The sequence below is a fragment of the Cyrtonyx montezumae genome, unplaced genomic scaffold (assembly GCF_038088225.1).
Source record: "Cyrtonyx montezumae isolate F1298 unplaced genomic scaffold, pur_monq_1.0 scaffold_8, whole genome shotgun sequence".
Lineage (NCBI taxonomy): Eukaryota > Metazoa > Chordata > Aves > Galliformes > Odontophoridae > Cyrtonyx > Cyrtonyx montezumae.
The window spans coordinates 58,121,474-58,147,935 of record NW_027072089.1 but is presented as its reverse complement, the minus strand read 5'-3'; the positions used below and the strand labels follow the sequence as shown (position 1 = coordinate 58,147,935).

Here is a 26,462-nt window from a genome sequence, read left to right as displayed (position 1 = left end):
AGGGAAAAGGGAGATGGGCCTAAAAACAAAATAGTGGCAACAATCTGAGGAGGAAAGCTGATTTACTAAATAAGATATCAGAAAGCAAATTAACACAATATAATACAATATAATTGGAATTGAAGCTAATAAAACAAATAAAATGAGCAAGAGAGAGTGTCCGATAAACCGAAGGCCTTACGCTAACGCTGAAGACGGATGGCAGCGAGCACCCACTGCTGAGTTGATCCCAAAGGAAAAAAAAGAAGTCCCGTGACCACAGACAGTTTTTATCTTTCCTTCTGGGCGTAAACACGTAAAAATGCCAAGCATTGCACAGTCCTCTGGGGAATGTAGTTCTTCTTCTCTTCTGAGACAGGTATACCTGGAACTATTGATGATCCACACAGCTGGAGCATTGACTCTTTAACTCCCAATACACTACACGATGTTACGATATGGAATACCAGTGCCAAAAATCATAAAACCATGACAGTTTCCATCTCTCTGGCACAATCTCTAATAAAGCATGCCTTTTGGGAGCTTAAACTCTAGTTCAGTGGAAAATCCAAGAGCTCTTTCAGTGTATTAGTCTTCTAAAAGAGGGGGTGGGAGGAAAAGAGTATTCAGTGGCCAAATTTAAATAAGTGTTGCTCAGGAAAAAAAAAATCTTGATGGTTTTTAAGAAAGCCCTTTTCTATGTAAGAGAAAGAATACTTCAACTGCAAAGTTCATGAACATATTCTAGTACAGCAAGCCAGTAGCCAGTGTGAATGAATAATTTTTCACATCACATGTCAGCTTTGTGGCCTCCTCTGAGACCTATTTTAACAATGTTTAATTTTTATCATTTTTCCATGATCTAATTTGACCAAAAAAATATTAGGAGTGAACCAGCTATACTCTGGTCAGATCAAGTGAATAATGTTAATTTAGTCTCCCTAAGATTGCATTAACTACTAGAAACCAGTTCACAAAAACAACAACAAAAACCCAACAACTCAAATAAGTATTAGAAAAGTAAGCTTTCAACAACAACAACAAAAAATTATTTCTTTATAACAGAAGGTAAAACACTATGAGTTAGAAACTTATGACCAGTTCTATGCCTTTCGAAAGTACTAAGGAAAAATCTACTTTTTCTGTAGTGAGCTTTCATGCTAGGTCGAAGGATTTTGAATATTAGCTAAACTGTATTATTTTTGGTATGTTACAGAAGGTTATACTTCGTATCAAGAATGAACTGTTTTCTCTTATAAAGAAAGGTTGAGGGAGTTGGGCTTCTGTAGCTTGGAGATTTCAGGGAGACCTCACTGTGACCTTCTAATATTCGAGGGGAGTTTATAAGCAGGAGAAGGGGTGAGATTTTACACAGTCTGATATGATAGGACAAGGGGTAATGGCTTTAAATTAAAATAAAAAGGAAAATTAGTTAAATGTTAGGAAAAAATTCTTTACTCAGAGAATGGTGAGGCCCTGGCACAGACTGCCCAGAGAAGTTGTGGGTGCCCCATCCCTGGATGTGTTCAAGGGTGGGACCCTTGGCAACCTGAGCTGGTGGGTAGCAGCTCTGCTGCTTGGCAGAGGGTTGGGACTGGTGGGCTTTACTGTCCCTTTCAACCTAAGCCATTCTGTGATTCTATGATAAGGAGCAGCTAATGGAATTGTTGAAACTAAAGCATTACTCACTTTACCAGAATAGTAGAACTATTTATTTATTTAGGTCAGTGAGTACACTTCCACAGAATGTGCTTGAAACTAACTATAACATCACAAAAGGATTAAGGATCTAGTTTAAATTTTGATGGACACATTCAGACTATTACTTCTGTAAAACTGAGTAATTGTTAATAGAGTAATTGTCTGTATGTCCACTTTTTTTTAGTCATTGTAAAAAAACCTGATAATAACTTGACGACATAACTCAGTAATATGGAAACATGGCTAGAAGTGTTATGATGAAGCTTTAGCCAGGAAAGAAGTAACAGAATCCATAGAATCATACAGCTGTCTGAATTGGAAGGAACCCTTGCAGGTAATCTCATCAAACTTGTCTGCAATTGAACAGGGGCACCTACAGCTAGATCAGGTTGCTCAGAGCAGACTGATCTGGAGTGTCTCCAAGGATGAGGCTTCCACCACCACTTCAGGCAACCTGTACCTCACCACCCTTATTGTAAAACTTTTTTTCCTTATATCCAATCTAAATCTCCCCTCTTTTAGTTTAAAATTATAAAGACAGTAAAAACAGTCAGTATAGTAATTTTAGTTAAGAAGTACTTCATTGGGCAACCAAGAAACTTGACACAACCATCTTAAACTGAAATTTTCAGAAAGTATAAGATGTCCTTCTTTTATCCAAAAACAGTACCGCTGTCTAATAGCAGGATAATCAAGAAATGAGATTGTAAAGCTCCCAGTTGAACTAGGGATATCTCACCTGTCGGAAATCGTGTCCCATTGCACCCTCTAGATATTACTGTACCGTGAGCTTGACAGGCTTTCAGCAGAGGAAATGCAGCAAAACCTGGGTCTTGTTTCCAGATGGCCAGACTGTCTTCTCACAGTATAAATTTTACACTTATTTAAATTCTAAATGAGAAATTTCTACTGCTGAAGTAAAGATACCATTTTCATTTTTTTCTTGTCCATGTAAATATATATCATATATTTTCTGATTATTCAGTGTGAACTGTGCTTACCTTTCAAAGGAGGTTAAGGAGATGGACTGTTAGGAGAGAGATTTAGAAGGTGTAATTCTATAGATTCATACAGAGGGTTACTGGAAAGTATCAGCATACGATGTATAGAATTCTACATTTGTCTATATAATGTCACATATATCTCTCTTATCTCTTCCATGCATTGTATTTCCTGTGTTTTAATATGGCGATTAGTTTTTTGTTTCTCTTTTACATTGTGATTTGCTTCTCCTGTTTCTAATACTATGACAAACAAAAAAGACAATCAGTAAAATAAATGTGATTATAATTTTATTAAACTAATATCAGAGTGCCTCTTTCTTCACTTCAGTCTGTAACCATGTTATCTTCAGCTAAAATTATTTTTGCTCATGCATTAGGAATAGAAATGTGAAGCTCTGTTTTCGGAGTCATGTGGCTGGAGGAAAATCATCAGTGATTAAGACAGAAAACTTTGAAGTAGTTAAATGGGAAAAAAAAAAGGAGAATAAGAAAAAGAAAACCACCCTAAGTCTATAACCAGATTTTTTGTGTGTTTTCTGGCTTCTTTGTGCTCTTAGGCAGCTAAAGAGGACAAAGACTTGCCATCATAAAAATAGATGAGAAAATCTGCTCATAACATTATTGCTTGTGTCACCTTTAAGCAAAACATGGTGTCCCATGAAAACATGCATGTTGTAAGAAAGGAGGAGTTCTCAGAGGAATTCATTAGGATTTATCAACCTCTAAGCAACATGCACTAAGCTCTGCTGGTTCATGCTGATTCTGTCAACTGCACATGTTTTCAAGTCAGTCCTCAGAATCAGCAATATGTAAGAGTTTTCTTAATGAATCTTTCCCCTTTATATGGTCTCAATCATTGCTTTGGCTACATGAAAACTTTTGGTGTTAGAACCACTGGAAATTAACAAGAATTGTCCTGACCCACACCACAAAGTGGAAACCCACTGTGCATTTTTCATCATATGTAATAAAAGCTTTTAATCCAGTAGACTGATTGATAGTAGATTGATTGATAGTAGCTTATAATGCAAAAAGAATAGTGTGTTGATCAGTTTTCAGATGAAACTGAAAAGAATTGGAGCACATATATCATCATCGAAACCGTTACTTAATAAATATAGTCTATCTGCTTCCTTCTCACTGAGTCTCAGTTTACCAGTTTGCCTTTTTCTCATCTTCTGACAGGTAAGGAATGATCTGACTGGTGTCCTCTATGGTGAAGATATCGAAATTTCAGATACTGAGAGTTTCTCCAATGACCCTTGCACAAGCGTAAAGAAGCTTAAGGTATGTGCTGCTGTTTGAGAAATAAGTTACTGATTGTATTGTGGCATTTGATTATTTTTTCCTCTGTTGATTATTTTTTCCTCTGTTGAGGCATTTGTTTATTAATTCCAAAATTTGCATAAGAATGTTATACTGTAGCACGTAATTTATAAGGTTAACAAATGGCATTTAGAGGGCCTATTTCTGATTATTTCAATGAATGTCCATGTGATAAAGGTTTTTATAGTTCCACAAAATGACAGAAAGTAAAACAAGTTTTTTCTGGCCTAATATCTGTACTTAAAGAGTCAGTCTTAGTCATACATGTGAGAACATTCTTGTCTTCTAGACTCAGAGCTTTTTTAAGGTAAATTTTATGTAGTGAAAGCATCAGCATCTTTGCATTAGCTTCATCACATTCTATGTTGAGTTATTTGCTTATAATTATTTGCATCATTTCGTATGAACAGTAGGAAAGAAATGAAAGTTAAATTTGATAGCAGAATAAATTAACATCTTTCTCTTATTGTAATGATTTTTTTAGGTTCTTGGCATCTGCTGAAATTAAAACTATATTTTCGCAATATTATGAAGTGCAACCAATCATAAATTAGACATTGGAGATACAAATCTTACACAGCATGTGAACGGAAAAAATATTCAACCTGCAATATAAAACATCTTTAAATAGTGAAGATCAAATTGTAGCTGGATTATGTTATGTAAAGTACAGAATTAAAACTTCAAACCTGCAGAAATAGGTGTAAAAATGGAGAAAAAATTAGTAAATTGAACACTATTTAAATACTAACATTTAAACAAAGATACCAACCTATATAAGTTTAGGCCACTACTGAGACTAACTGGAAGAGGTCAGAAGCATGATAAACTAAGGATGCATTATTATTTTTTGCATAATAGAGATGCAAGCTTGAATGCTGAAAGTATAACTAGTTAAACATCATGTTTGTATATAGCCATTCATGTCTGTCTGAGTCAGTTTGTATTTCCTGTCTGTTGTTGAAAAGACTCCAGTATGTGTTATCAGCAAAGTTGACATTTTTAGCCAGGTATGATACTCTGATACCACCTGGTATCAGAAAGCTAAGAAATCTGAAGCCAGCTATTTAATACAATGGATGATGTTAGAATAAGAACAGATACATATAAGTATGTTTAGACTGGAGTTTAGAAAAAGCAGCAAGATTGCAGCCTTCCCATACGTCAAAAACATTGTTTGTTTTATAGGAAATGTCAGATTAACCTATCAACCTGTATTAAAGTTGTCCCTTGGTTTCCTCTTAAAAATTATTAATTCAAAAAATAAATAAGCATATATATATATATGTATAGTCATTTATTCTTTATAAGAATATATGGTCATTTGTCCTTAGGTACACATGTCAGGCACAATTTACCTGTCCAATTCTTAAACTGTTCATTCTTTCCTTTAAGGAAATATAAGTTTACAGTAGGTACACAGTTTAAAGTAGGTGTTTACTGTAATTGTGATGAAAAACAGACATGAAATGCTTTTTCTTTCAATAAGTACATTTAAATTAATGAAATTAATGCTTATGCAATAACAAACAGAAATTTCTACTATGATTTATAGAAATGCATGTTCTGTATTTTCCATGGCAACACCTTAAGTTTTATTACATATTGATTCCAGTCTCTTTAAATCACAGTTAGAAAGTAAGTTTACACTTAAGGATATTGTTAAAACTCATTTTTTGTAGCTTAGAGGAGGTGATGTTGAAGGATATGCATTTGTACATCATCTTAAATCTGATGTGAAGTTCTAAGCATGCATCATCTTGTTGTATGATCAACAACACTTCTCCTACCAACTCCCTTGTGTCTTGCATGTAAGACAAAAAACTGCAATATATGAATTCAAGGTAAATTAAATTTACATAGATATCAAGTTTTGTCAGCGCGTTGTGTTGGTGGGAGCTGAAATCCCCTAGTTCATCTTCTCTATCAGTAATTCCATAGCTGAAGTTAGAGGTTCATCTGTAGTTATACGAGTGGACATCAAGACATTTAGAAGGCAGAACATATGAATACCTATATTGACGAAGTTACCCAGCTAAGTGTAGATTTATGGATAACATCTTGACTGTTATGTTATGGTAGAGAATATGACAGAGTATATGGGCAGTGCAATTTAGATATTTCATAAAGAGCTTGCCAAAGCATTGACTTCCTGGCAGATGAGATATTGTAGCAATCCTTCACTGGAAAGCTAATACAACAGTGTGGTTTTATTCATTAGAAATGAGACCAATTAAAATCTGATCACAGTAGGGAAGCTCTGCAGGCTGAAAAAAAGTAATAATAACAAAAAAAACCCCTGCCTATTCCAGTATAAAGCGCTGCACTCAAAAGGTAAGGGGCTAAAGAGTACCTCATATCTGGAGTATTAAATGTTTCAGTGTAGTAGGCAAGTTCTTCTTCATCTTTCCATAGATCGTCTTAGATATCTTAATCCTCACTGTCTTCAGGCTTCACTATGTCAGCTGCCAGAAGTATCAAATACACTTTATAATTAGTGTATGAATAATGTCCTCACCTGTAAGAAAGAAGGGAACAAGAGAGGCATTTCCTTTTAAGGTTGTACAGTCATCCTGATTTATGAAATATGTTTTTATGGTGAGTCCGCCACAGCTGTGTGTGAATGAAATCTCATTGTTCTTATGTTTTTGTTTGAACTTTATTTCAAAGTGTGGAAACATATGTATTGCTTACAGAGGGCAAAGCTTAAATGCTGATATAGCTGCTCTAATCTTTAAGAAGAGTAACTGACAGCTCACCATCTGGCAAATGGTCTAAACTCTTGTCTTCTGAAATAAGCACGGTTTTGTGAGTTGCCTTACCCCCAGGATGTTTTGACTCATCTAATTGATCACATGCCCAGCTCCATTAATTAAAACATCCTGTCAGGTGTGCTTTAGTTCTATACGACCAATGCACAACTCTGAGAAGAAAAATACTTGGCACTTGCTGTGTTCTAGTGGGTGACCTCTTTGAACCCTGCATGAGAGTTGTGCTCTGTTAACTTAAAAAAGAACTTAAAGAAATAGTGCAAACATGCAAGAAAATTATGCTATTGATTTAACAATGTGACCAAGGGAAGGAAAAAATTACGCCCATGTCTGATGTTTATCTTCACATAAGGCTATAATGTGGACGCATGTCCTGAGCCATAACCACTGAAATGAGCACACTTCTGATAAACTGCTTTGCAGTTTTCCTTATCCATATGCGAAAAAAAAATCTACATGATTTACTGTTTAGTTATATCCAGCCATAAGAATTTGAAGCTTCAGGATTTCTTAACAAGACAGAGTCAGCAGACCAGACCCAGTCCTGGATTCAAATGGATCTGGACTTATTTGTCATGCTGAATGTCATTCTATGAGGACAGATTTGAGCAAAATGTGAAGGGAGCTATGGTTTAGTGGGAAATACTGGTGATAGGTGGACATTTGGACTGGATGATCTTGGAGGTTTTTTTCAATCTTGGTGATCCTATGATCCTATGAAAAAGCAGAGTTGGAAAGAAACAGACTTACCAAGCAGCATGTAAATTGCACAGAGGAAAAACGTGATGCATGGAAAATGAAGAGCTATTGCACAGATTTTCCTAAATTTTCCTTTTACTTATGTTATGCCATTCAATTATTTAGTTAAATGGTTGCTTGCCACTCTTTTTAAACTGTAATCTATAAAACCCTACACATGGCAACTCTTGGCATCGTATTGATATTGCATGGTTTATAGACAAGAGAAATCTCTTATCGTTTCCCTTACATGACTAATGAACTGAAATTATAGATTATGAAGCTGCAGAAAAAATGGATATTATGCCAGATACTCTCAGGCAGCTTGACCCTGCAATCTCATACTCTCCATTTAACACAGCACCAACCCTGACTTATACTGAAAGTCCAAGTCAAAATTCTTTCTTACCCAGTGCTACATTCTGCCTCCTTGGTTTCTTGTCTCGCTTTAAGCATGTTTGTCTAGACTCTTCTTCAATTTTCTTATGGGAAAAGCTTGCTTTCTGAGATTCCAGTTATCCTACCTGTCTAGTAACTATTCATCAAGCTTACAATTTGCAGTAGTATTGAAAATCCTAATTGCTCTTACCTCCCCAACTTTTTGCTCCCCCTTTACCTAATCAGTGTATGTACTCACTGCCCCAGTTCCTTATCTGGTATGTCTCTCTTTTCTCTATGCCTTCTTTTCTCTTAATGGATCCTACTCCAGGCATACTATTTATTGTGTGTCAGCTTTACATTTCTGGATCCATTTCTGGCCAGTACGAAACATATGTGGGTTCTCAGTTCCCTCCACTGCTCTAAATGGTTATTATTAAGGTTAAGATGAGTGGGGGGTTAAAATGACTCACAATGGCCTGCAGCTTTTTATGAGGAGAGTGGAGGGGCAAAGCTGATCTCTACTCTCTAGTGACAGTGACAGGACCTGAGGGAATGGCATGGAGCTGTGTCAGGGGAGGGAGGCTAGGAAAAAGTTCTTCACCAGAGGGTGGTGGGCATGGAACAGAATGCCCAGGGCCATGATCATGGCCCCAAGTTGCCACAGCTCAAGGAGAATTTGGACATATCTCTCAGACATAGGGTTTGAATCTGGATGGTACTGTGTGGAGCCAGGAGTTGTATTCAGTGACCCTTGTGGGTCCCTTCCAACTCAGGATATTTTGTGATTTTATAATTCTGTTGCAACTGAACGTACAAGATTTGGGTCTGAGTTCCATTGCCAAACTGATTACATGATGATGTTAATATAAGACATCCCCTGCAGCCAGCAGGTATATTGAAATAGGATAGGATATTCCTAGGAAAAAATATAAGATGGACTGTACACTTTGTGCAGTGCTTTACAATAACAGAGTTGTCCCAGTGGGGAATGTACTCCAGCTTACGTGGTAATCAGGCAGATAATCCTCCAGGGCATGCTACCACGGCACTATTAGACCTTCAGTTTGAGTGCTGTACAGACAGTAATCAGTGGTGATGCACATGCACTCCTATTCTCTATGCTTTTCCTACTCTCTCTCTCTGGTGCTCATAAGCTATGAAGCAGTGCATGTAAAATTAGTCCTCATCATGTGAACGAGAAAATGATAAGTATTGTATTCCATTTTAATAACTCAGTGCTGTGTCACTTGTTTTTTTCAACCAACTTTTCCTACTCACACTAAATATGTGATTTTTTTGTTAAGGGAGGTGCCTTTTTTCCCACATAATTCCTAAATGTATTTTTCTTTTTGTTCTTACAAAAAATGTAGTACTCTTGCTGTCAATGAGCATAATTCGTGTGATTTGCTTGTTTTGTTTCACATTACCTCAGTAGATTTTATATAGCGTTTTTGAAACAAGGGTGTGTCTCTCAATTCCTCCATGTGGAAAAAATGGCACCCATTGAGATTCATTAGTGCTTGCTGAATGTTTGATGGAGACTGAATAGTGAATGTTGACACAGTGAGACAGTGGGCCACAGCAGCAAGTCACCTCTGCTGGTGCAGATATTTACAAGTATGGCATGCAGACTCTTGTTTATCAGTGGTGAAAATTCCTAGCTGACAGTGGTGATGGTGTTAAAAAATAGTGCTTTGTAGCTGAGAATGAGCTCTCTCAGGCAGTTTTTTGTGCTCTTTGTGTTTCTTGTAGTTTCCATGGAAATAAATAGGAGGCATTACTTATGGAACGACCTACATAGATTTCATGCACTGAACTTCAGAGGCATTGTAGTTTTTTTGTGCACTGTCCATCGTAATATTTTATGCTGACCAGGAAATAAACATAGAAATTATCTAAATTGAAAATCTTTGATAAACTGATTTAATTAAAGCTGAAGTGTTTTCACCACTGAAAGACACAGTGAATCATCTGTTTTGTTTGTTCCTTAGAGAGAGAAAGAGCTATTAGTAATTGTAATCAAGTATTTTAGAAAATAAATGGCGAATCACATTTTCTCAACATGTTACTGAAAATCCAGGTAATTTTTTGAGTTTTATGGAACTTACTCCTTAATTTTTCACTTGTGTAAGAACAGCACCTTAATTCTCAAAGGAATATTTTGCTGCCAATGCTCCTAAATTTAGGAATATTAAGTTAATGTACTTCAAAGTATGAAAGTAAAACGATGTCTTTTGACTTCAATTTTAGATTCACAAAGTACCATGACTTTTTTTTTTTTGTCTGGTTGGAGGTGGAGGGTCTTGGGAAGAGGGGGATTGCCAATGTGTTCTGGTGTGTGTGGAGGAGATGTTGACTGAATAAAAACCTTTAAATATTTCTGAAGATGACATAATATGAACACATTTCATCTCATTTATGAATCCAAATTCTCTCATCTTCACGTTGTTTGTATAGACAGCAAACAGTATGTATTTTCAACAGTTTTTAATAGGCAGAAGTAATAATAAAAGAAGAAATCTTGCAAGGCATCAGAAGAATATTTGCTAATTTTGTGGTTTTGAATAATAATATCTGACAAGATATTACAGTTATTTTTCTCATTAGCTCTACTGCTTAATCATTTTCTTCAGACACCTCAGCTGTCCTCTTCTTGCAGAGTTTCAGGATCGTGAACTTGTAGAAAATGTAATAGTTCTGAATGAGTTTTGCTGCTTGCAGCTGTAATCTGTTCCCACTCTGTATATAATTTCAATGAACAGCTGAAGTTCTTTCTGGAAAGACTGCATCTGTATTTAACTTCCACGCATCTTACTTAATCTACAGGGTAATGACGTTCGGATAATCCTTGGCCAGTTTGATGAGGAAATGGCTGTGAAAGTTTTCTGCTGTGTAAGTAAATATATCTAATTGCATATCAGAATAGAAATGTACTACATTTGTATAAAAATATATGAGTATAAGCATGTCTTCATGTGGTTCAGCTTTGCCAAGACTTTTACCCTCAAGGGAGGTTACACATGCTTACCTCCATTTCTGTTTCAATTAAATAGTTTTCACTTGACTTCAGGGGAATTTAGGCACAGACTTCATAGTTAGCTTCTCATTATTGCTTTCCTCTAATGGAATTAAATGCCATATTGAACTTTAAGAGCAGTTCTCTTCATATCCAGTCCTGAGAAATGTGTGTGCATATGTAGCAACAGATTCAGAGTTCTGCCAGTTTTGTGTTATGCCCAATAGTTGGTTTCTCTGTATGTATGAATCTACTTTCACGTTTTGCTTTGAAAGAATGAAAAATGTGAGTAGTTCCTATACAGGCTAACAAAACATCTCTATGATTTCTACTACCCAAAAATGTTGTTAACTGTACTTTCTGACTACTGCACATTTGACATGTTCTTGCCAAATCAGAAAATATTGTTTTGTAAAAAAAAATAAAATAAAAATTGAAGTAAAAGAAATGTAGTAAGGCCAGCATGTATAGTTTCACCATATATGTCTTCACAGATTCTTTGTGTGTATTTCAGTGTACTTCAAACATGCACAAGCAGGAGTGAAATGTGGATCTTTTTTGTATCTGCTCTATAAATAAATAAATCACAAACAGGCAGATTTTTGTGGCCTTAGTTTTGTACTAATATTTAATTCTATGCCTAATAACCAGATTGATCCAGTATGAGTCAAGAACAGAAATAACATAATAGAAAAGCAATAATGATGCCATCTAAATATCAAGGGTGCCTTTTGACCTTCACTTAGACAAAGTTACCTGTCCAAGCAATGGAAGAAAAGGCAAATGTTCAAAATCTGAGTGCTTCATGTGTCTCATGCATTTATTCATCAGTTGTCATAGTTGCTGGCAAAATTTGGAAAGGAGATATTGTAGAGGGTATATTTGGAAGGAACAATATTTTTGAAGGAACAATACACTTACAAAAGGAAATGGAAAACATTATTACTTTTTCATTTTTCTCATCTCTGATCAGTCTTTCTATATAGATATTTTTGTTCCAGCATTCAAATTGGATTGATGAAGATAATCTCATATTTTTCCATTCCTGTAACAAAGAAAGAAGGCTCCTTCTGTGGCCAGTATCCTCCACTGATCTTTGATAGCTGGGTTTCATTTGCCTAACTGAGGTGTCCTAGCCAAAGTTGTCTGCCAACCCAATTCTAGTCAAGATTCTGACTTCACTAAGGCCACTGCATTTAGTATGCTGTTGCCATCCTATAACTTTCAAGTTTATGTTTGTCTACCTATGAGGATGCTGAAGAAATCCTAAAAACCCCAATGGGCGGAATGGTCTCTTGTCTGTACTGTTCTAGTCTGAAGTATTTATGGTAGGTCTATCCCTTGGACACAAAACCCTGGTGCAGCTTGCCAAAGCAGCTGTTAGGTACTAACAAGAGAAGCCTGTGTAATTCAAGTTCCAGGCTCATCAGCTTTTTCTAAAGAACATTAATGTCAAAATAATAAGGTGGATTTTTCTGTAGCCTGGAGAAATCCAAGAGATTATGTTGTGTAAATGTATTAATATGAGAGTTCCAGTAGGAGAGGACAGTTAAAATTGGTCATTTATATGTTAGTGCACTACAATATATCAGTAAGGTTGCTATTAGTCATAAAATATATTGTTGACTCACTCATACACTCCTTCAGATGTGTGTCTAAGAGCACAGTAACTAAGATATGTTTTTTAACCCCCCTTCCCCAGTTGTAACTTCATACACGTTTGTGATTCCCTTTTATATTTGGCAGGGTAGTTGATGTCAGTCAGAGCAAGGCTGTTGCTAAAGAGAGCTTCTGTTGTATCAGTGGAAAAAATATACATTCATTTCTGATTGTGCTTATAACTTGAATACTATTTGCTAATGATTTCTGTAGATGGCAGAGTCTTCAACATCTTTATCATTTTTCTGTCTATATCCTAAAATGATATGCTGTGAGATTTCCTCAGGACCTCCATATGCTCTTTTTCATTTTACCTGGTTATTCCTTGCACACACATGCATACACGCACAGAAGATGCATAGCACATAACTTAAAGATAAATGGACTAAAAGTCAGTTTAATTCAGAGGGGAACTTAAAAATCATGACAGCACTAATTCAAGTCTAAGTGAATGTTAGCAGGTGTTTCTTATGATGTTTTAAATAAGCTTAGCATTTAACACTAGTGTCAAAAGCAGATAGCAATTTTAAATCTATGCGAAATCCTAGCTTTCTAATGCTGTTTTTTATCTCAGTGGGATGAATGTGATATTTTTTTGTGGAATAAAAGTTAGGGAATTTTGCTCAAAACAATTCAACAATCAAAATGTTCAGCTGTGTTGGACAGATGTCATCCTGATTATCATTTGAAATTGGATTGAAATGAAACTTCATTGCCTACCCAATGAAAACTTGGAAATTTGCAGAAATAAAAAATTAAAAACAGTTGTTAATGGGAAGTTTTCCAAGACATTACCTTTAAGCCATAATCAAACTAGACTGACGCCTAGCTGATATAGTCATCTGTCTGAAGACAATTAAAGAAAATGAATATTATGTATGGGTCACTGCCTGAGATTTAGGTTACTCTTCTAGTAAACAATAATAATGAAGGCAAGACTTAATCAGCTCTTTTGATACAGAAGAACTGGACTCTAGCCTCCATGAGCTGATAGAGTTTTACTGCTGAGTCTCTGTTTTGGAATTAAAGGCACCATTGATTTCTAATGAGAAACAGATGGAGGTTCATTGCAGTTCAGAAGTTTATAGGCATTCTTGTAGAGGTGGGATTTAAAATGTGTCCATGCTGACATGACAGAAACATGATAGAAAGACAAAAAGAGTGAGGTTTTCCAGTTTTGCACAATGTACCAGAATTTATTGGCTACACACAGAAAGCTTTCTTACAGAGGCTGAGGTAATTCAGCTCTTTGAATTCCACTTGATTCCAGATCTCAGATCTGCTATCTTGAGAGGAACACTGCCTTTCTCTGACTAATTAGAGATGCTTTTATTTCTCAGGTTTTTTGGCTTGCTTATTACGCATTTCCTACCAGTCCATCTCTAATAGTGTTCTCTACACTTGATGAAAGGGAGTATTTTAAATGATCACTGAATATACAACGCTCTGTTTTAGATTCTAGGAAATTTGAAATAAGGCAGTACCCAATAATTAGTTCACCAATAAAATTCTAGTGATATTCAGTGTAATGGTTCCAATAGCAGAAACCAAAGCTCAAGTAACAGCAGAGTCATATTCTGAAGTATGTAAAAATGATTCCTTAAAGATTGAAGTGTTTTGTTGTTGCTTCTGTTTTCTTTTAAATAACGAGCAAATTTTATTTGTGTATGAATGCTGTATCAGCACCAGCAATGACCTGTAACTTTTTTACGAATATGCTCATCCTGTTTTGAGTGATGCCAGCCCATTGTATGCAACAATCAAAGGGATGAATCGGCATAACTGCACACACATTACAAATCACTTCCAAGTTAAAACCAAAATTCTCTGTCACGTGCTAATAACATAGTGAATATTCTCCAACCTTGCATTCTTTACACCCTAGTTAATAAATTAATCATTTTATAACCTATAAGTAATTCTGATAGTTGATTTATGCTAAAACTAACTAACAGTGGTCTCTTTAAGAAGTGTATGGTGCCTGTTTGTCTATTGACCTAATATCTTTATGTCCTAAATAGAATAAAACAATTTCTTTAAACTTACTGTATATTAATAATGAATCAAAATCTTAAGCATAATACCCTTTTTATAAATTAGATTTCACTGTGTCTAATTTTTAAAAACTGTTTTATCAAATTGCTATAAAATTCAGTGAAAACAAGAATTTTAAAACTTGGTTCAATAATCAACTAATCTTTAAGGGAGCCAATTTTAAGTAAGTGCAAAAATGTTTCATTGTTCATCCCATCTTGTCTTTGGCTACTTTCTGGACAGTGGCTCCATTTGTTATTGAGAGATATTGACGGTGACAGAATATGTGTGCAAAGTGCTGAGCCAGAGCTTCCATCTCACCAAGCACTTGGCATTTACAGAATAATTTTTGTCCTAAATAAGCATCTCTTAATAGATTCAAACAAGAATGAAAAGTTTTCTAAAAATACTGAAATCATTCTTACGATGAGAAAAAAAGTATGTCCAGGACAGCCTACCTAGCACATGCAGGAGAGTATGGGAAAGACACCATATCTACTTTTAATTCTGATGGTATAAAGCACATGTAAATGTTCTTTCATGCAAATCTTCCTCTTGGAAGTAAAACCTGTGAGAGATGATCACTGTGCATGCAAATAGCTCAAGAAAGATCCACGTATTTCAAGATAAGGAAATACATCATATAAGCATTAAAAATATCTCCATGCAACAGAATCAACAGGGAGGAAATAGTGACCATATATATATATGTATAAATAATATATATATATTATTTCATATCTATATCTATATATATATGTATATATAGATATATATATATACATATAAATATATGAAATAAGTATGAAGTCTTCTGGAACAACATACTGAAATGCCTGAACATTAATTTTATTGTCCCTGAAAAAGTGACTGCACGGTCATGGCGCTCATCTTTGGCGGTAGCTGATTTTATTCCCCCTCTGTTTGGCTTCCCAAGACCATCACACCCTTCTGACCCTACTAATCCATCAGAACTCAAAGGAAGAGTTTGCAGCTCTTTCTTCATTAGCAGTATCTAGACATTTAACCAAGATCTTGCAGGCTTATGAAAGTTTTACTCCAGCCTTGTTGGGAATGATACCATGTTTCCAGGTTGGAATTTTTGGCAATCTGGAAACTTCTAATTTTCAGTCACTATCCCCAGACATTTACAGATAATAAAGAAGCTGAAGTGCCCCTGCAAACAGAGTAACTCTAACGACCCTGATTTCAGGATAGTTCAGACCCAATATTTTCCTGCAACATTTGGCTTAGTAGTTTAATCTGTACAGAGCTGAGGAAACTGTGTAGGGCTGTCCTTCTCAAGCAGTGCCATTCTGTGTTAATTTGTGTCCATAGTGATTTGAAAATTGATGACTAAAAGATACTGGATCGATCACTGAAAGACCATGAATCATCTTGTTCTAAAATGGAGACTCTTTTGGATGTTGAAAAGTATCACAGGAGGACAAAAACAAATGCATTTCTGGAAGGATGAGATTAATGAGAAAGACAAGCAGTTTCTGTGAACTGTGGAATAAGAATGATACGAGATGGCAGACAGTGGGTTTCAGACTGGAGCTCTTTTGAGCAGCACTGTACAAATGCATGAAATTTGATTTTGGCTGAACAGAAGCTCCTGCAAACAAGAGCCAAACAGAACTGCTTTCTGCACAATAAATTTCTAAACTGAGCCATCACCAATTCAACAATTTTTACAGATTTAAAGCCTAATTTAAATTTGAGTATTAATATATTTAGGAGGCTCTCCCATGTAATTTTTTCTATTCATATTTATATAACTGATAGACTCTCGGGATGATCTTTTTAAAATTGTTATATTCAGAAAGGCTAATATTTCCTCTTTTGGTTCTCACTGATCTCTCCTGCTGTAAAATTATGTAAGAAGTTAGAGGTTCTCCAGTTACGAGCTTTAATGTTGCACTGTGTATTTTGAAAAACTATTTCTTTATTTCTTAAGTGTTTTATATCTCCAATGTTGTCTACGCTAAGATATGAAGAAGCACAAAATGTGCTGTTTTGACACTGATTCTGACTGAAATGTCAAAAGAAAAACATCTAGTTACAAACCTGTGAGAGAAGCATCTGAGACAAAATTTTCCAACTTTAACCTAGTACGATGTTCACAATAGAATATCTATTTTGAATAGATCTGCTTTTAGGTATATCAGCAAATGTTCTTACTGAGTATTTCTGTTTCCTGATAGATGTGTCTGCTATTCATTTAAAGGAGATAACGATCATCTCAGTAACTCAAAGTACAGTGGGTGGTACTGAGTACTCAAATGGTATAGTATTTCACCTGAAGAACTTTCTTCCAGGAAAAAAAAAAGTCAGTGATGATGGTTTGCTTTGTCAGTTTATCGTTGATTCTTGCTCCTCAGAAGAAAATGCTTAATGTCCTTGTGGTCTCTATTTTATCTGTTGTATCACTCATACTTGCAGCACTGAGACTTGATCTTGTCTCAGCTCCAGTTTTTTTGCTTGATGTACTTATTATTAGTACTTATTATTAGTACTTATTATTAGTACTTATTATTAGTACTGGTTTATGTACTTATTAGGCTGGTGAAATTTAGCTTAAACATGGCACTACCATGCCTGTAATATCTGTGTTATGTAAAATTTCTAATAGAAACAAGGTGCCTTCTTCCAGTTTTCCTCTTTCTCTCTCCTGATCTTAGAATTCAGTATTCTATAATATTCTATTGAATAAATGTTCTCTTAAGACCAAAACAGATTTTATTTAATTCTCTCATCAGGAACTTAAAAGTCAAAAGTATCCCAGAATAGAGTTTTCACTGTTTTTGAACAATTATTCTAAACCATTCTATATACCTGTGTATTTTTCAACAAGGACATTATTTCATTATTAAAGGGAAAAAATACAAATAAAAAGAATGAACAGAAACATTTTTTAAAGTTTGCTATGTCTATTAAAATATGTGTTACCTTTACTATTTTTCTTTCATTATAGGCTTATGCTGAAGAAATGTATGGTAGCAAGTACCAGTGGATTATTCCAGGGTGGTATGAAAACCTTTGGTGGGAATCCTGGATTAATTCCTCGCAGTGTCTCAGCAAAAATCTTCTTGCAGCCATGGAAGGTTATATTGGAGTGGATTTTGAGCCTCTCAGTTCAAAAATGAATAAGACCATATCAGGAAGGGTTAGTATTTTTCCTCCTACTAATTTGTTATGGTCTTCAAGCATCTTGGCACAGTAAAGCACAGAGGAAGAAGGCCAAACTACAAGGTGTTTCTGCAGAGATTTGGCAGTCACTGTGGTTATTCTCTTCCTTCCACTCATTCACAATTCTTAAATATTTAGAAATCAATTCAAATTATCTACGGGGAGAATTTCCTTAGGACCTCTAAAGTCCCTTGCCTAAATACTGATATCTTCACCCTGAATGGACCTTACAGATAAATATACAATAAAGCTTGAATTATTCTTCAACGTCACATGTTGCATTATGGCCAACTAATATTTTTGTATGCAGAACAGAAAACATTTATGTTTGTCCTTAGTCCTGCAAATATCTGATATAATCAGTGATTTGTGCCTCTCAGAAATGGAGAGGGCTTTTTTAAACATATAAATATGTATTATTTCCATAAAGTACATAACATTTTATCTTAGAATAAATGTATGTAAACTATGGTCAATGAATAAACTTGCGTGATTTTGCTACTTTTCATCATTTTTTCATCTGTTGTTTTTCATGCTTTGCTGTGTGAGCAGGAAAGGCAGCTTTGCAGAAAGGCAACTCATTATAACAGAGCACATCGTAAAGCATACAGCAAACCTGTAAAATATAGACAAATTGCCACTCAAATAACTGCACATTAAGCAAGTATTTACTTAAGGAAATATCATTTTATTTGCATTATTCTATAGTGTATGATCAGAGCACTTATCTTCAGGGATATAGACTTTATGTTTTAGTATTATGGCTCACCAGTATGCAGCCCATGCTGATAGCCTTGGTTGAACTAAAGCCTTCTGTATGAGAGCAAAATAAACAAAGCTGTCCTTCATACAGAGAAGCAGATCTACTTTTCAGATCTCCTAATTTCTAATCTCCTAAATTCCCCTCTTGGCCTCACCATCAGTCTTGTAGCACAGACAGCACACATTTTTGGAATTACTGTTTATTTCTTAATTCTGGCTTTGGTTGTCATGTCCATGTTAGCGATACATTCATCTAAATTTGACCGTGCACTTTATGGTTCAGGTTTAATAGGACCATAGCATGGCTTGGATTGGAAGAGGTCTTAAAGACCAGTGAATTCCAGGGTGACAAGTCTGCTATCCACCAGATCGAGCTGCCATGGGCCTCATCCAGCCTGGCCTTGAACTCCTCCAGGGATGGGGCATCCACAACTTCCCTGGGCAGCTGTGCTAGGGCCTCACCATCCTCTGAATAAAGAATTTCCTCTTAACACTTAAGGTTAATCTCCCTTCATTTAGTTTAAAGACATCCCCCTTTGTCCTCTACGGGCACAAATCTGTGAAATGCCAAGTCTTGAAGTAAAACTGAAATTTTTCTCCTTTGCAGACTCCACAACAGTATGAAAGGGAATACAATGCTAAGCGTGGTGATGGACAATCCAGCAAATTTCATGGTTACGCCTATGATGGAATATGGGTGATTGCCAAGACCCTGCAGCGGGCAATGAAGTATCTTAATGCCACCAACAAGCACCAAAAAATTGAAGATTTTAATTATACAAATCACAAACTTGGCAAAATTTTTCTGGATGCTATGAACGAAACGAACTTCTTTGGAGTAACGGTAAGTCCTAACCAGCAGCTTGTATGGTGAAGGGAGCTCATGATTTTAAGTCAGTAGCTGAAGCAAGCAACACTCTTAAAATACTCTTCAAAGATAGGTGTGTATTTCCTTTATCTTCAGATCTTCCTAATTTGTCTTTGCAATTAATGTGGATGTTTTGCTCCTTACCTGTCTTCTGGTGCCAAGAGATGACTCAGTTACCAAATTTTTAATCATTGATGTGATCTGAATTAACAACTCAGAATGGTCTTAAAGGAACCATGCAGCTGTAAGCTGCAGTGCCCTTTTTAAGTGACTTTGTTTGTAGTTAAGTAGTACCCGGGATGCAATCTGAAAACGCCTATTTCCCCAAACTTTCCCCCGTCTTTTTTTTTTTCAGTAATAGTTTATAGTACACTAATGTCTCCAACTCCAGTACTGTTCATCTTAAAACATCCACCAGTACATTTCAGGAGACATTTACATATATTCAAAATTTATAATTTTTCACAGTCAAAGTACAAAGCAGGGCAGCTATGACTGAAGACCTGGTCACACGTAATAATAATCTGTTTTCAGTGACACCACTGCAAATTCATGGTAACTTTTTCTTTGACACTGCTTCTGTTTTTCAGCAGAGTAAAACAAGCACGAAGGAATTTAGCCCTAAAAGTGCTTAAATGTCTATGAGATGTTGATCAGATAAAGGAGCATACATGTTCAAGAGTATGCAGTGCCATTTTTCATCAAGAGAGCTGAGCAGATTCCATTTCAGGGAGGATGATCTTCACAGTGTCCAGTAATAACAGCAAATAAGAGAAGCTGAGAAGCTCCTGGCATCCATGTTTTTAATGCAGCATATTGGCCAGCAACATGGCTAGATAAGGAAATTAGAGTTTTGAAGAAACGTAATTCAGTGGTGAATGCAAACAGTGCTTATAGGAATATCTCTATGGCAAGAGCATGCAGATATTTGGCATCATTTCTGCCACTTTGCTGTAGCTTGTCACATTCTGTCCCTGAATTAATTTAAATTGTCTTGGAAATCAGTTAACCTCAAAACATTTTGAGCCAGCAGAATTAAGGTTGTCATACATGTCACAGATTGTTTCAAGGAGGAAATGTCAAAGTGTACATATCAAAAATGAGTGCAGGCTCAACTTTTTGGTGTCCTTGTTAACTGCTGAGGAAACCTGCTTTGTATCGCCATGCATCTTCAACTAATTCAGATTTGTAATTAACAAGCAATCACATAGCAAGGCAATACTGGAATCTAGTTGCAAGTACAATACAAATTTTACTTTCTTTTTACATTTTATTTAGCTGAAGGCTTCAGTAAAAGTGTTTTGCATCTATAACAAGACCACATCTTTGATAAATCAAACAGTACCAGCTAAGACTCTATGAGGACTCAGGCATGTATGTCCTGAGTTAATCCAAGTGCAGCACCTCTCAAGGTGGATGAAATTGTATTTTGGCTATATAGCTTTGTTTTTTCCCATCTTATTCTTTTTGCCTGCTATTTAGTCCAAACAGCCTATTAAATAAAAACTGATAGATGTCATTAACTCTACTTAGTTGCTCTCCACTGGCTAAATCACTGCCCGTCACCCTCAAGGGAAAAAAAAAACAACACCTCTAAGATGTAAAAGCCTATTTTTTTCTTAATTTTAGCAAAAACTCAAATGGGAGTTTCATCCCTTTAGGGAGGGAATGAATCAAAGATTCACCAGTCATATTCAACCATGTTGATTACTTTACTTGTTCAATTTTTAATGAAATTACTGCAAGATTATTCAGTGCATTTTGTATTTGTCTAAATTACTTTCTAAAATATTTATTTTTAGAAGTATTCTAACAAGTCACTGTGACAAAGCATGACCAAATCTGCCATTTGCTTTATGTTAACAATAGTTACTAACAAATTCATTGAAAAATGCAGATTATACTTGTTTCATTTTTTTCAAGTACTTAGTGACAAGTATAAGATATTAAATTTGTTTTCTATTTTCTTATCTGTAAAGGATCACTCTTATTGTTCCCATATGTTCTAAGAAATGTTTTAATCAAAAAGATAAGAAAACAAGAAAATCTGTAGTAGATAATCTTTCTTAGGATGTAATTAGAACAAACAAAACATAGAGTTTTCTAGAAAGTTAAAAAAAAATAATTTGAAAGCAGACATTAAAGGTTTGAATTACAATGCTCAGAATGTCAAAGGAATAGACTGAAACTTACCAGACATATATTTAAACTTTAAATTCTTTTGTGTAATACTTGCTTTCATTTATGATCTACTTGAAAACACAAATGGGAATGCAGTCTTTAGATCTGGGTGTGACTTATCACATTTTAATATTTTTCCAGAAAAATATTTGAATAAAAAATTCATACACTTTGTTTTTATCAACTTATTCTAAACAGGAAAAGCCCATTCATTTATTACTGAGTATAATCTATGCCAAATATAAAATTAGTTTCTGAAAGAAGAAATAAGAAAAGTGACTAAATGTAGATCAGTATTCAAAAACCTTTTGCCAGGATGCAGTAAAATATGTTTTAATGATTAAGAGGGAAAAGTGAAGGAGGTGTAGACAAGAATCTGAAAATGCAGTGAATGTTAAGAAGAGTCATCTTTCATATAATCTTTGTGCATGTGATATCAGAAACACTGTGACATTGTAAATAAGAATTCCCTTTACCCAATATTTGTGTGACACTTGGTGGTGGTAGAGGTTAGTTGTTTATTTCTCTTCTGTTCTGTTAATAATTTTGAAAAGACTTCCTGGGAGTGATGTGTGTGCCAGTTCCTGATAATAGTTTATTTTCAGTTTTCTGTTCTGTTTTTCTGATCATTTTTTTTTCTTGGAAACTGGATTTAGAAAATGGTTTATGCTACTGCCCGAAGACTTGACATGAGTAATCCTCTTTTTACTTATCACAATTTCAGTACACTGATGTTGCTTGTTCTATTTTACTTTCAGAAATTTTGGTTAGAAAGGAAATTCATAGAGTCATAGAATGGCTTGGGTTGGAAGAGACCTCAAAGGATCAAGTTCCAACCCCTTTGCTACAGGCAGAGCCACCAACCTCCAGATCTGGTACTAGACCAGGTTGCCCAGGGCCTTGTCCAACTTGCTCTTTAACACTTCAAGGGATGGGGTATCCACAGCCTCTCTGGGCAGCCTGTTCCAGTACCTCAACTCTCTCTGTGAAGAACTTCCTCTTGATATCCAGTCTGAACCTTCCCTCCTTGATCTTAAAACCATCAGTGTCCTATCACTGTCAACCCTTGTAAAAAGCTGATTCCCCTCCTGTTTGTAATCCTCTTTTAAACACTGGAAGGTTGCAGTGAGGTCTCCTCGCAGCCTTCTCCAGGCTGAACAACTTCAGCTCTTTCAGCCTGTCTTTGTAGGGGAGGTACTCCAGCCCTCTGATCATCTTCAGGGGCCTCCTCTGGACCATCTCCAATAGCTCCACATCTTTCCAGTACCGGGGACCTCAGACTTGCATGCAGTCCTCCAGATGAGGCCTCACAAAGGCAAAGAAGAAAGGGACATTATGGCCATTCTCCAGACTTTTTTTTCCCTTAGAAAAATTATTCTTTTTCTTATTTTTCCATAGAGGTGATGAAACATATAGTAAAAAATGTGTATTTGGAATACAAAGCAAGGAAACAAGTATTATGTGGTGTTTTATTAGGAAGCAAGCTACTCTTTTTTGTTTTTAAAGGTAAGTCAGATATCATTGTACAAGTACAAAAGATTTTTGTGATGAGAAGTGCTATACAAATAAATAAAAAAGCTTCAGGGGATGTTCCTACAATATTATTAATCTGAATGTTCTAATTCTGCAGCTGGATCCACTGAAGCTGGCCCTTTTCAGTCTGAATGAGTTTTTGGTTTGAACAGTCTGACTGCTACTTTCAGTGTCCTAGATGGGAGTAAATTCAAATTTTTCCTAATTCTGTGCCTACCTCTCACTTAATGGGAGAGTTACTATAACAAAGATCTCTTAAAGTATTTTGGACATTTATTCCTCAGTTTTCTTCATCAAGATGAAACCAGTTTTGTAAATGGGATGTAGCCTTGTCACCTGCATGATTTATAAACCACCATATACCTGTTTCCTAGCTTAAATATGTCTCTATCATTTGTCAAACAGTGTCTTCTTTCTGATAACTGAAGTGTCAGAAAATGAAAGATAAGAAGCACTCCCAATATATTTTGAGCCACTTTAGATGTATGAGATATCCCCCTTGTACAGCTGATAGATCCACTGGAGGTATTTTAGAATTGGAGTGTCTGTAGAGGTCTCTGTTGAAATGTTACTGCTTTAAATCAGTGATGAAGTGATGAGAAACAAAATTTATTCGTGAGATCTATCAATTTTTCTATCTGTCTTTCTATCATACAGCAGTAATATGATATTACCAATTAGCTACCCATCAACTATGTGTGAAAAATAAAGGGTATTTTCCACAAGGCTGTCATCTTAAAGCAAGAATGTATTTCTAAAGGATGAAAGAAAAAAAAGCTACATTTATTTAATTTATTACTTGCACATTACAACTCGGAAGCTTGATTATTACTGAAGAATCAGGGCTGTCTTTCAGGGGGGCTTTTCAGGAAATGGTATTAAACTCATCTAGAAGACTGTAGGAAAATAAGTCTTCCCCCTTTCCCTCACCCAACTCACACACTATTTTTTTCCTTTGTAAAGACTATGGAAAGTTACATAGTAACCTTAGAACTGCAAAAACATTGTCTATTGGGAAAAAAAAGTTGACTATATTTGAAAAGATATATTAAATACCACATTTGTTCTCAGTATTCTGTTTGTAGGTGTTCCATGGGGTAGCCAGTTGTTATAATTACAGAGTGTGTTGGAGGTAATTGTTAATATAATTTTAATGAATAATACAGCATTAATCTAAAAAACGCTTTTTAAAGCATTCTTATAATTTTATAATCTTTCACCTTTGATGCTTGTGCCTTGTTTCACTAGTATATTCTGTTGCTTGAGTTTATTGCTGTTCTCTGTGATTTTGAATTGATAATTTATTTCTCGTCCTTGTTGTTTATTATTTATGTGTAGCTGAAAAAGAATTACAGTGGAGGAGAGAGAAAATTAAATACAGTGTTTTATTTCCTCTTATGTCAGACAGAGACTGTAGTACAGTATGATAAAATTCCATCACACTAACTGCTGAACAATTGAAAGCATTGCCATGAAATAGCTTTCATGCCTGTTCCTGGCATCCTGCATTCAGCCAGATCCAGTCATGTTTCAGAACTGGAAATGATTATTGATACAAAGTTTATTTTGTGTGTTGATGCAGATTATTTCTGAAGATTGATTTTAGCAGTCTTCCTCCACTTTCCAGGCTGCAGCAGCCTCTGTGCTGTCCAAGCATCTCAGAAATATTGGTGGTATTAGCATCAGAATAGCAACAGCAAGAAAGTATTTATTTCATAGCCTGGAAAATTTATTTCAACTGGAAAAACAACTTTCCTTAGACTTGTCAAATTGAGAAATACCTGGTTCTGTGGCAGAGAATCAGACTGAATCAATTAGGACTTTAGCCAAGAGAACTTATGCTTAATAAGCGAGTCTAACAAGCATTTCTGTAGTGGCATTGATCGCTGCAATCAATTTTGCATTAATAGTTCCATATCAGCCCTCAAGTGTTATTTATACCTAGAGTCTAATTTTCTCTTTTATCTTGCCATGGCTGAGTCAGAGAAGACAGTAAAAGAGCTGGGAGAGGGCAGGAATTTTAGTAAAGTAGCTCCTTGTTGATCTAGGATTGTGCTTTCAAGGTATATTTAATTCTATAAAAAAAGGAGGAGAGGGTCTAGTGTGCAGTGAAATGCTTAAAACTATGAAAAGAAGTCATTATCCATAAATGGGTGTTTTGAAGGAGTTCAATAATCTAGGAAAATGCAGTTAAGATGCTACACACATACACATATATATATATATATATATATATACACATCTCTGCTCATAATCCTGCCCAATTATTAGCAGATCTCAGTTTTTTCCACACCTAACCCCACAGGTTATGAGTGTGAACCAGTTATAACTTAATGCCTTGTGTTTCCTTTCCCTTTTTCAGAATGTTCTTCCTGTTACAGGATTTCTCGTGTAACACAAAAACTTGGGGTCTGGCTTTTTGAATGGCCTCCTATACAAACCTTGAATCTCAGCTTCCCCCAGTGAGACCTCTTACTTTCTTACTCCCTCCTGGCTTCCACTGCGTTATCCAACTCAGATGAGCAAACTGAGAGTGGTACAGTGGGTTGGGGAGATTATCTGCTTTTGGTACAACCAATTTGGTTAGGAAATAAATGTCCATTCATATAGAGAGCTGCTAAAGTAAGCCATCAGCAAGTTAGTATAGGGTCATTATTAATGCTTGCTCTTTAGGAAACTGCATACAGAAGGAAACACAAACTTTCCAAAGTGAAAGCTGAGATTAACTATGCCATTTCAAGATTAGCCCTCAAGCTAATCAGCAGTTGATTTCATAGATATAGTAGGTGGCAATAAACAAAGACTTTTGTCTGAAGTTGTAGAACACATTACTGCCTCTGTCATTCTATTAGGTGTATATTTGATGAAAATAAATGAATAACATACATTTACAGCACAACTAATAAGACCTTTTCTATAAGCTCTGGATAGCATCTCTTAGCTTCCTCTGTCTTGAACTGAAGACAGAAAATCTATCAAAAGAAATTTGGAGAGTAAAGCTGCTCATTTCAAATTTCATGCTTTGTCAATAGATGAAAGTATTGATGCTACAGATGTGGTTCAACTTACTATTTTTATTAGAAATATTAATAATGAATATAATGTCACTGGTACCATTAAAAGACTCTACTAATCTCTTGATCCGTATGAAGCAGTAAAAATTACATTAAAGTGATTTTCTTTAACCCTTGTCAAGATATCTGGTATGGCTACTGATGGTGCCCAGGCAACAGCTGGGAAAAAGAGGGATTTATATATTTAATAGAAGATGATGCAATTTCTGCCAGCAACTGACTTTTGATGAAGTATTGCTGCAT

At 35.5% G+C, this 26,462-nt stretch overlaps 1 protein-coding gene across 1 annotated transcript in view; it reads left to right on the top strand.

Moving 5' to 3' along the window:
* The window catches only part of GABBR2 (gamma-aminobutyric acid type B receptor subunit 2), a 443,392-nt gene that overhangs the window by 204,096 nt on the left and 212,834 nt on the right, over positions 1–26,462 (top strand). The window contains exons 4-7 of the mRNA XM_065753547.1: positions 3,870–3,971; positions 10,727–10,792; positions 17,587–17,778; positions 19,171–19,407. Of these exons, the coding sequence (XP_065609619.1) occupies positions 3,870–3,971; positions 10,727–10,792; positions 17,587–17,778; positions 19,171–19,407 (597 nt within the window). The remainder of the gene's footprint in view (positions 1–3,869; positions 3,972–10,726; positions 10,793–17,586; positions 17,779–19,170; positions 19,408–26,462) is intronic.